The sequence below is a fragment of the Nycticebus coucang genome, chromosome 22 (assembly GCF_027406575.1).
Source record: "Nycticebus coucang isolate mNycCou1 chromosome 22, mNycCou1.pri, whole genome shotgun sequence".
In the NCBI taxonomy this organism is placed as follows: Eukaryota; Metazoa; Chordata; class Mammalia; order Primates; family Lorisidae; genus Nycticebus; species Nycticebus coucang.
In genome coordinates this window covers 29,327,045-29,338,631 of record NC_069801.1, presented here as the reverse complement: position 1 = coordinate 29,338,631, position 11,587 = coordinate 29,327,045, and the positions used below count along the sequence as shown (strand labels likewise).

At 43.6% G+C, this 11,587-nt stretch overlaps 1 protein-coding gene across 2 annotated transcripts in view; it reads left to right on the top strand.

Moving 5' to 3' along the window:
• The first annotated feature begins 3,639 nt into the window (after positions 1–3,639).
• CLSPN (claspin) overlaps positions 3,640–11,587 on the top strand; it is a 34,412-nt gene continuing 26,464 nt past the window's right edge. Inside the window, exons 1-6 of one of the 2 annotated variants that reach the window (XM_053576804.1) lie at positions 3,640–3,766; positions 7,342–7,450; positions 8,388–8,836; positions 9,606–9,767; positions 10,419–10,496; positions 10,823–10,895. In XM_053576804.1, the coding sequence (XP_053432779.1) occupies positions 3,743–3,766; positions 7,342–7,450; positions 8,388–8,836; positions 9,606–9,767; positions 10,419–10,496; positions 10,823–10,895 (895 nt within the window). In that variant the 5' untranslated portion in view covers positions 3,640–3,742. The remainder of the gene's footprint in view (positions 3,767–7,341; positions 7,451–8,387; positions 8,837–9,605; positions 9,768–10,418; positions 10,497–10,822; positions 10,896–11,587) is intronic. The other variant, XM_053576805.1, reaches the window with a different exon arrangement.

Here is an 11,587-nt window from a genome sequence, read left to right as displayed (position 1 = left end):
GCTTGTTAAAATCCATGGTGTATTTTTTTTCACGGATTTGTAATCTCAGAATTGCTTTTTTTTTTGTAGAGACAGAGTCTCACTTTATTGCCCTCGGTAGAGTGCCGTGGCCTCACACAGCTCACAGCAACCACCAACTCCTGGGCTTAAGCGATTCTCTTGCCTCAGCCTCCCGAGTAGCTGGGACTACAGGCGCCCGCCACAGCGCCCGGCTATTTTTTGGTTGCAGTTTGGCCGGGGCGGGTTTGAACCCACCACCCTCGGTATATGGGGCCGGCGCCTTACCAACTGAGCCACAGGCGCCGCCCTCAGAATTGCTTTTTAAATGTTGACTTCTTGTGATATAATTATAGATCCTATTAGTGAAAATATTTCCTGATTTACATGACCAGAGTAAGAACGTCAGCACTGCAAAGTGTTTTGTGGAGTAATATACTTCCAGGTACCCTGCCAATTACACCTGTTTGAGAATTATGATCTGACCCAATGTTTATAGTTAGAAACAAGGGACACAGGGCTCTGAGAAACTACATGCCTGATTTCAATGCACAAATTCATCTATGAGACAGGTGCAGGCTAATCCCTAGAAAGTGAATATTCCAAACATTTCCCTTGTCAGCTATCACTTTCACATACAGGGCTTGTTGGATGACTAAACTTGAGGACCAAGAAGCAGAGGAGTCAAGGTGACTCTTAGGTTTCTGGGTTGGTTGGTGAGTGATGGATTATGGTGCTGTTCACCAAAATTCCAGAATACAGTTTGCTAATTCCAAAAAGAGACTTACTTTAGCTTGGCACAAATCAATATATAAAATAAAAGATTTCCTGGGGATAGGAGAAACGAAATGTTGTTTAGTGGGTGTAGAGTTTCAGTTTTGCAAGATGAAAAGGGTTGTGAAGATTGGTTGCATAATACTGGGAACATACTAAGCATTTTTGTATTGTATACTTTTACATGGTTAAGATGATACATTTTATGTTATGTTATTTTACCACAATAAAATAATGAATAAAAGATTTCTTTTTCCACCAGGAGCAGTGGCTCATGCCTGTAATCCTAGCATTTTGAGATGCTGAGGTGGGAGAATCATTTGACATCAGGAAGTCAGGAGTTCAACACCAAACTAAACAAGAGTACCCAGTTGACATAAAAAATAAAAAAATTAGCTGGACTTAGTGGTGTGCACCTATAGTCCCACCTACTCACGAGGCTGAGGCAGGAGGATCGCGTGAGCCCAGGAGTTTGAGGTTGCTGTGAGCTATGATACCCAGCACTCTATCCAGGGTGACACAGTGAGACTCTGTCTCAAAAAAAAAAAAAAGGGTGGGGGCAGCACCTGTGGCTCAATGGAGTAGGGCGCCAGCCCCATATGCCAGAGGTGACAGGTTCAAACCCAGCCCCGGCCAAAAACTGCAAAAAAAAAAAAAAAGGCCCTTACCTTACAAGCTTATTCTGAAGATTAATAAGATAGTCAATGCTGGGTGGTGCCTGTGGCTCAGTGAGTAGGACCCCTGCCCCATATACCGAGGGTGGCAGGTTCAAACCCAGCCCCGGCCGAACTGCAACAAAAAAATAGCCGGGCGTTGTGGCATGCATCTGTAGTCTCAGCCGCTTGGGAGGCTGAGGCAGGAGAATCGCGGAAGCCCAAGAGCTGGAGGTTGCTGTGAGTCCTGTGACATCATGGCACTCTAACGAGGGCAGTAAAGTGAGACTCTGTCTCTACAAAAAAAAAAAAATAATAATGATAATCAATGCTTGTAAAATTCTTGCAAGTCTTTCTGTTACAGAGTAAACTCTCAATAAATGTTAACCCTCCAAATACGAGGCAGGGAGCACTACTGATACATATTTGGAAATCATCGATGTAGAAATTAATAGTAAAGTATGAAAAGTGGATAAACTGAGATGGGAAAGGAGAAGAGGGTGGGTGATGGGATATCATTGGTGGGGAGAGAAGTGCATTGAGAGATTGTGAGGAGGTGAAGAAAGGAAGATGAGGAGAGAGAGATCTTATCTGAACCTGCTAAAGTTGGAAATTTGGATGGGGAGGCCAGTGGATTGGGTGATCAACTAACCATCCTGGTATGCCTGTGACTAAGGAAATTCCCAAGATGTGGGACTTTTGTGCTAAAACTAGTTCTGGGCAAACTGGGCTAAGCTGGTCATCCTACCAGTGGATATGACCATGGGGGTTAAGTGGGTAGTAGATACTCTGAGCTTTCTTTTTTTTTTTTTTTTTGTAGAGACAGAGTCTCATTTTACAGCCCTGGGTAGAGTGCTATGACGTCACAGGACTCAACAGCAACCTCCAGCTCTTGGGCTTCCGCTATTCTCCTGCCTCAGCCTCCCGAGCAGCTGGGACTAGAGGCGCCCGGCACAATGCCCGGCTATTTTTTTGTTGCAGTTTGGCCGGGACTGGGTTTGAACCCGCCACTCTCGATATATGGGGCTGGTGCCCTACTCACTGAGCCACAGGCGCCACCAACTCTGAGCTTTCTTTCCTGGCGCCCTCTGATCTTCCTAGATTCAGTTTATAAAGTGCCTTACAGTGGCCTGACTCAACCAGAAGCCAGAGGGCAAGGAAGCTGGGGTAATATAGTTCAGAGCAGTCAGCCTTGCCTGGACACAGTCCAATGCAAAGAAAGGACAAAAAGATAATAACCAGCACAATGACAAAACTGGGATTATAATTGTCTGGGTCAAGTCTGACTCCAGAGCTTTAATTCTTTTTCCAGCTTTGTCCAAAGATAGAAGCCCTCTAGAAATAGGATTGGTGCTTTTTGCATCCTCAAACTAACTCTTAATAAAATTATAAAGATTACCCGAAGATATTCTTTGGTATCCAAGCAGCCTGAAAAACTTTCCTTTTCTTTTTTATATTCAATGGTGAGTGTCATGTACAAGGAGAGGAAGATAGAATCTATCTGCTCCAGAAATGGAGTTAGGGAGAAAATCCTTCCAATCTCTATTCCCTCTGAAAAGATTCAGGTACAGGCCAGGAGCAGTGGCTCACACCTGTAATCCCAACACTTAGGGAGGCAGAGGCCGGAGGGATTCTTGAGGCCAAGAGTTGGAGACCAGCCTGGGCAACATAGCAAGACCCCATCTTTTTTTTTTCTTTTAAAGAACAAGGCAGGCTCCATGGCAAGCCTGGAGTCTCAGCTACTCGGGAGGTTGAGGCAGGAGGAGCGCTTGAGCCCGTAAATTCAGGCTGCAGTGAGCTATGACAGGGCCACTGCACTTCAGCTTGGGCGACAAAGCAAGACCCTGTCTCAAGGAAACAAAAAGATTCAGGTCATTCTCAGGTGCCCACGAACCTTCTCCCAGCTCACTTCTCCCGTGGAGGACTCACTCCCCAAGTTGCACTTGAAACGAGCCTTTGATCTATGGCAAAGGTAAAAGATCACCACTGGCTCGGTAGCTGCAACCAGGGCACCTCCAGCCTCGCTCCAGGCTCAGCTGACAACAGCCACCGCGACCCGCCAGCTCAATCCAGATTACGGTCATAGGCGGTCACAGGCGGCCGGAGGCTCTTAGCAATTGGTGGGCCGGGTGGGGGCGCGGCCTCGGTGGAAAGCCTCCTCTGGATTGGTGCAAGCCCGCGATGTGGGGCCGCCACTCCGACTGGGCGCGAAAGCTCGAACTGTGCTGCCCGGCTGCAGGCGGCGGGAACAGCGGCTCCCGGGCGGAGCGAGCCGGTGGCTGCCTCGTCCCGAGCGGAGCGCTGGGGAGGCCGGAGTCATGACGGACGAGGTGGGTTCCGAGGTGAGTTGATGCACACGCGTCCCACCCGCGCTGCGGCGCCGGGCGCTGAGGGGCGAGGCGGGCTTGGAGCAGAGCGGCACAGAGCCGAGCGGCGGAGCTTGGCGGGCGGTGCTCCCAGCGTTCACCGCGCGGGCCCCGCGGCCTCGCGACGCCGCCGGGTTGGGCTCCGACTTCGCGTCCGGCTTCCCGCGCTTCGGGCCGGGTGGTCTCTGCAGCGCGCGCCGCCGGCCGCCTGGCCCCCGGGGCCTGCCCTGCGGGCCGCCCTCCCCTTTCGCGCGTTTCTTGCTGCGGAAGCTCCTCCTCTTAGGGCGCCCCGAAAGAGAGAAGGCCCTGGCCGAACCCGAAGTGAGCTGGAGTGCCGGGCGGGATTCTCCGCAAATAGAGGACGGGGCTGTTAGGGAGTTCGAAACTGGTCCTGGAAGGAGCTTGCGTTTCCTGACCCGGCCCCGAGTGGGGAAGCTGCAGTCGGGACTCCAGCTGGTGGCTGGCAGCTCGCTGGCACGTCTATTTCCAGGCCTGTGCAAGACACTCTCACCTTGGGAGCAAAATTTAAGCGCCCCCCCCCCCAATCCAAGTGATCAAATGGAAATCATATTTTAATGCAATGTTTAAAACACCCAAATTGACGCAAATTATATGCTTTGATGTTGAACAAAATAAACTTTTAAGTAAAGACAAAATCTGTTCCTGCACTTGTAGGATCCTCCCTCCCTCACTTCACTCTAATCCTATAAAACTTTATTTACAAAAGGAAGGGGGTGACCTCATGAACTATAGTTTGTTGATTTGATTTTTTAAAACATATATGGCATTGAGATATTATCTTGATTACTGAGTTTTTTTTTTGTTTTTTTGGTCTTTGGCCTGGGCTGGGTTTGAACCCGCCACCTCCGGCATATGGGACCGGCGCCCTACCCCTTGAGCCACAGGAGCCGCCCGAGTTGTTTTTTTTTTTAATTTGAGACAGTCTCACTATGTCGCCCTCAGTAGAGTGCTATGGCGTCACAGCTCACCGAAACCTCCAGCTCTTGGGCTTAAGTGATTCTCTTGCCTCAGCCTCCGGAGTAGCTGGGACTACAGGCGTCCGCCATAACGCCGGGCTATTTTTCTGTTGCAGTTGTCATTGTTGTTTACAGGCCCAGGCCAGGTTCGAAGCAGCCAGCCTCAGTGTATGTGGCCGGCACGGTAACCATTGAGCTACTGGTGCTGCCTCAATGTACATTTCTAAAAGACAAGGGCTTTCCAAAAAAGATAACCATAATATTATCACCACACCTGAAAAGTATCTACTCAGTGAGGTTTCTTGGACTCATACATATAGTTTAAAATTTTATTTATAGGGCGGCGCCTGTGGCTCAGTGGGTAGGTAGGGCACCAGCACCATATACCAAGGGTGGCGGGTTTGAACCCAGCCCCAGCCAAACTGCAACAACAAGAACAAAAAAAAATAGCCAGGCATTGTGGTGGACGCCTGTAGTCCCAGCTGTCCCAGCTATTCAGGAGGCTGAGGCAAGAGAATCACCTAAGCCCAGGAGATGGAGGTTGCTGTGAGCTCTAATGCCACGGCACCCACAGCACTCTACAGAGGGCGATAAAGTGAGACTCTGTCTCTTAAAAAATAAAATAAAATATTATTATGTACTTTTACATGCCACTTTTGGTTTTGGTTTATTTATTTATTTATTTGAGATAGCCTCATGCTACATGGCATCACAACTCACAGCAACCTCAAACTCCTGGGCTTAAGCGATTCTCTTGCCTCAGCCTCCTGGGTAGCTGGGACTACAGGCGCCCACCACAAGGCCCGGCTATTTTTTGGTTGTAGTTGTCATTGTTGTTTGGCAGGCCTGGGCTGAATTCCAACCTGCCAGCTCTGGTGTATGTGGCTGGCGCCTTAGCCGCTTACGCTACAGGTGCCACCTCGGTTTTGGTTTAATCCAGCATCCAAACTCTTCATATTGAAATGTTTGAGACATACATACATATATGTGTGTGTGTGTGTGTGTGTGTATTTTTTTTTCTTTTGAGACAGAGTCTCTGTTGCCCAGGTTAGAGTGCTGTGGTGTCAGCCTAATTCACAGCATCCTCAAACAACTGGGTTCATGTGATTCTCTTGCCTCAGCCTCCTAAGTAGCTGGGACTACAGACACACTCCAAAACACCCAGATAATTTTTCCTAGGTATCACTCAGGCTTGTCTGGTACTCCCGAGTTAAGAGATCCTTCCACCTCAGCCTCCCAGTGTGCTAGGATTAGAGGTATGAGGCACTGCACCAACCCTATGTATTTTTGTACATCTCCTCTATATTAACTTTTCCTATTCCTGTTTTATTTTTGAAGTTTATTAAAGAAACCAACCAATTTGATTTGTGGAGTTTTCCACATTCAGTTTGCCTCTCCGTGGTGTTGTTCATCTTCTGTTCCCTCTAGTCCCTGTAAACAGGTATTTAGATCTAGACTAGAGGTTTGATCAGATTCAGATTAGATTGTTCTAGCAAGAATACTTTATAGGTGGTGTTGAGTACTTTTATTTTTATTTTATTTTATTTATTTTTTTTGAGACAGAGTCTCACTATGTCGTCCTCGTTAGAATGCTGTAGCATCACAGCTCACAGCAACTTCAAACTCTTGGACTTAAGCGATTCTCTTGCCTCAGTCTCCTAGTAGCTGGGACTACAGGCGCCTGTCACAATGCCTGGCTATTTTTTGTCGTCGTCGTCATTGTTGTTGTTGTTGCAGTTGTTTAACTGACTGGGGCTGGGGTTGAACCTGGTGTATGTAGCTGGCACTCTTACCACTGTGCTACAGGGGTCGCTGTTGGGTACTTTTATTAGGCTGAACATAGTATCTGGCTATTTCTTTTTTTTTTTTTTTGAGACAGAGTCTCATATTGCCCTTGGTAGAGTGCCGTGCCGTAACAGCTCACGGCAACCTCCAACTCTTGGGCTTAAGTGATTTTCTTGCCTCAGCCTCCCAAGTAGCTGGAACTACAGGCCCCCACCACAACGCCTGGCTATTTTTTGGTTGTAGTTGTCATTGTTGTTTAGCAGGCCCAGGCTGGGTTTGAAGCAGCCAGCTCCGATGTATGTGACTAGCCCCCTAGCTGCTGAGCTATAGGTGCCAAGCCTTTTCTCTTTTGGTGATGTTAGCAGTCATTGTCATTGCCTAGGTCTGTTATTAATTGAGGGTTACTAAAATTGTGATAATCTCATTATAACAGTTCTTCATTGATTAACTAGAATATTTCCTAAGGAAAAACTTACCTTCATTCATTCGGATGTGTTGAGAAACAGTTCACACAGCAACAGCATAATTTCATGGTTCTTTTCTTTCTTTTCCCTTTCCCTTTTTCTTTTTTTAACCATTACTCAAAGAGTTGGTTTTATTAGCATCCTTTAAAGATGAACAAATGAGTTTTTGACTCTTGTCCAGTAATTCTAAATGTTATCCCTTTAAAGGATCGTTGTATTGGTTCTTAGTTTAGGTTGATAATTCCATGATGGTTTGTGTGTCATTTATGTATCTGGAGTTTTCTATCACTTCCTGGTTAATGCACAGTATATTTTTGTTTTCTAGGTTCATCTAGAAATCCATGTTCCAGCAGTCAGTTCACAAGAAGAAGCAGACAGTCCTTTAGATAGTGGACAGGGCAGCTCTGAAACAACTGGGCCTTTGAGTGAAGAAGGTCTGTATAATTCAGTACTTTATTTTTTGGAATAGGATGTGGGAGCCTAGATTGTAAATGGGTTGGATTAATTTTAATATTCTCTTTTTTTTATTACGTTATTAGCGCTCAAGCTTATTGTTTATAAAAACAAAATAAAAATGCTTGTACCTTTTTGAACCTATCCAAATGTCTAATAGCTACCACATTGCCTGGCTAGATCCATTCATCCTGTAGTAAAAGGATTTTTTTTTTTTTTTAAAGAGTTCACTGCTATTTATTTATTTGTGCAGTTTTTTTTTTTTTTTTTTGGCCAGGGCTGGGTTTGAACCTGCCACCTCCAGCATATGGGACTGGCGCTCTACTCCTTTGAGCTACAGGCGCCACCCAGTAAAAGGATTTTTTTTTTTTTTTTTTTTTGTAGAGACAGAGTCTCACTGTACCGCCCTCCCGTAGAGTGCCGTGGCGTCACACAGCTCACAGCAACCTCTAACTCTCGGGCTTACGCGATTCTCTTGCCTCAGCCTCCCGAGCAGCTGGGACTACAGGCGCCCGCCACAACGCCCGGCTATTTTTTTTGTTGCAGTTTGGCCGGGGCCGGGTTTGAACCCGTCACCCTCGGCATATGGGGCCGGCGCCCTGCTCACTGAGCCACAGGCGCCGCCCCAGTAAAAGGATTTTTAACACCTGCTAGAAGGATTAGATTAGAACAACTTAATACATTGTAAATATATATGATATACTTCCCAGTAAGAGACATTTTTCCAGGGAAAATGTTTTTGAAATGTATTTTTAGATTTGCTTTGCTACAATTAGTTATAATAGTAGTTACATAATTTCACAAGGCAGTATTTGCCCTATCACTTGAACACTGAATATAGTATTTTTGAGTAGTGGGATTAGGGGGAAGATCAAATGATTATATACTTTCTATAAAAGAAAATTATGTTTTTTCCAGATTCAGATGAAGAGATATTTGTAAGTAAGAAATTGAAAACCAGGAAGGCACTACAAGACAGTGATTTTGAAACGGATGACATACATGCCTCTCCAGAGAAAACTACCTATGACAGTGCTGAGGAGGAAAATAAAGAGAACTTATATGCTGGGAAAAAAGCAAAGATTAAAAGGATTTACAAAACTCCGGCAGACAGTGATGAAAGTGACATAGAGAAGTCTCGGTGTCAGGAAAATTTTGAAACTCACACAACACCTCGCTTAGAGCTGAGTCTCCAGCCTGGAAACTCTCTGGACTTTACCCCTAACAGAAAGAGTTCCAAAAAACCCATCCATGATAAAGAAGGAACTGGAGGAAAAGCAAAAGTGAAATCAAAGAGAAGACTTGAGAAGGAGGAGAGAAAAATGGAAAAAATTAGGCAGCTAAAGAAGAAGGAAACAAAAAAGGAGGTACATTTTTAAAGAATAATTTTCTATTGCTCAGGTAGATTAACATTTTATAAAAAGTTGCTTTAAGTACTCCAGCTTCTTTCTGCAGTCAGAATATCACTTTGAATTGACTATTTTGCATAAAGAGTAATGGGGTATGTGATTTAAAATTTACTGGTCTTGCCTATAGTCCCAGCTACTCCGGAGGCTGAGGTAAGAGAATGACTTGAGCCCAAGAGTTTGAGGTTACTGTGAGCTATGATGCCAGGACACTCTACCAAGGGCACCAAAGTGAGACTCTGTCTCAAAAATAAAACAAAACAAAACTTACTGGTCTTATTCTCTATTTTCGATATTCAGAGGACATGTCCAAATAAATGGGTTTCTGATTTTTTTGTGAGCACATAGAGTAATTTTTTATTGTTTCAGATGTAATGAAAGTTAACTTTGAAAGGATTTTTTATGTGTCCATCAGTCAGAAATCTTACTTGTGAACTAGAAAAACCATCCTCAGATTTTATAAACTAGTTAGTTGCTTCATAAGTATTTACTTGACTTTTCAGAGAAAAACATTACTGTTAGGTTAATTTCGGACAGTTGCGTAACATCACAGCTTGGACTGCAAAGGATAACTGGGAGTTTGGAACCAGGGAGAATGTTCTAGATGCTATATACTTGTCTGTTAATGATGCATGGGCTTTTTCTGGCCTGATTCAGATTGTCATATGATGTTGTGAAATGTTGGATTTTAAAATGATTAGACTGTGCTTTTTATTTGTGCATTATGCAGGAAGAGATTGTGGAGCAGCCATTTAACGACAGTGGCTGTCTTCTTGTGGATAAAGACCTTTTTGAAACTGGGTTGGAGGAGGAGACTAACTCTTCATTGGAAGATGAAGAGTCATTAGAATCAATAAGGGCAGCTGTGAAAAACAAAGTTAAAAAGCACAAGGCAAGTAAAGCATGATTGCAATAAGAACTAACCAACTGCTTCTGACCTTTGTTTTGTTTTTTGATTTACTATTGCAACTTAAATTTTTTTTTTCCACTGAAGAAAAATGTGTCAATTGATTTAAGTTTTTCAGCTGTTAATTTTGGAAACTTGCCTTACAAGTGATAGACATGCTAACTTCTTTGGAAACTTATAGTTTGTTATTGCCCTTTTAGGAATGTTGAGAAAAAAAAGTAAGGTACTTTATGGTGTGGTAAGAAGGGATAAATAATGAAACAGTATTGTAAATGATAGATGAATTCTATAGGCTTTTGGGAAAGGTATCAAAGAAAGGCATCCGTCAAAACGTGTTCAGAAGCATGATTATTCTTCGTAAGATTTCCTTTAGCTCCCTAGGAGTCGTCGTCTCTCTTTAGAAAGAATGTAAGCAGAGGTGTAAGAAATGAGGGTCCAAGCTCCATTTGAAATACCTGATTTCTTTTCTAAGCATAGTAGGGTGCTGTGTGTTTGACATTTTCTATTTGATAATTATTGATTTATTATGAATATAGCATGATGTACTATTGAAGTACAAAAGTAGTCTTCAACTAAGAAACATCTCTAATTTCAATTTAATTTTTGTTCTAATAATCAATTTGTAATCTCTTTTAGAAAAAGGAACTATCTTTGGAGAGTGGGATATATTCATTTGAAGAAGAAAGTGAGTTATCAAAAGCCACTGTTAAGAAGGTGAGGTGGAATCCTGTATGTTAGTCACACTGAACTCTTTCCACAGGAGATCATGGGTTTCTCAGAAATAAATATTTTACCTAGTCTATCATATTTTCCTGGTACCAAACACATTGCTTTGTACATAGTAGGACCACAAATGTAGATTGGATTGAATTCATTCTCTGAGACTTAGATATAAATAAGTGCCTTGAGTTTACACTGTATTGAGTCTATTAGTACTTATTATTCCCTCTCCTTTTTTCTTGGAGGGAACTCTTGAGGGATGAGTGTCTATCTTTCTGGATATTACCATTAAAGTAGTCACACTTTTTGTTTTCTTTAAGGAAAGAAAGGCAGCCAAGTTAAGCAAGGAAGAGCTAAAAAAACTGCATAGTGAGACTCAGCGCCTTATCCGAGGTAATGCAAACCAGTACAGTAAATTTTATGGCAAATCACAAGGTTTCTTCGTTAAGCTCAACTTGGATGTTGAGGAATGTGGTTTTTTTAACACTCCTCCGATTATATCAAGTTTAGCGTTGATCTTGGTGAATGGCCATTGTTCTAAAGCCTTGGAACATTAGTATAAATCAAGGAAATTTTCAGAACCGTAGGGAGGTAAAGAGGAAGTTTTTAATGGTCGTCTGTGGACTGATTACATCCGGATTCCTTGGGAGGTGTTCCGATACAGTAGTCTTCGTCTCTGCTTATCTGTGGTTTCAGTTACCCATGTTCAACCATAGTGAAAGAATATTAAATGGAAAATTCCAGAAAATAAACAATTTGTAAGTTTTAAATTACATGCCATTCTGAGTATCGGGATGAACTCTCAAGCCATCCTGCCTAGGACGTGTATCCTCCCTTTCTCCAATGAATCATGCTACATGTGCTAACCTGCCTGTTAGCTAATAGCCCTCAGTTATCAGATAAAAAAACATAGTACACTTAGGGTTCAGTATTATCTGTGGTTTCAGGTATCCATTGCAGGTCTCGGAATGTGTCCTGTGGATAAAGAGGGAATGACATATACAAATTTTTAGGCCCCACAGAGATTCTGATTCATTAGGTTGTTTTGTTTTTGTTTATAAGAGAAAAGGTCTTGCTGTCACCCA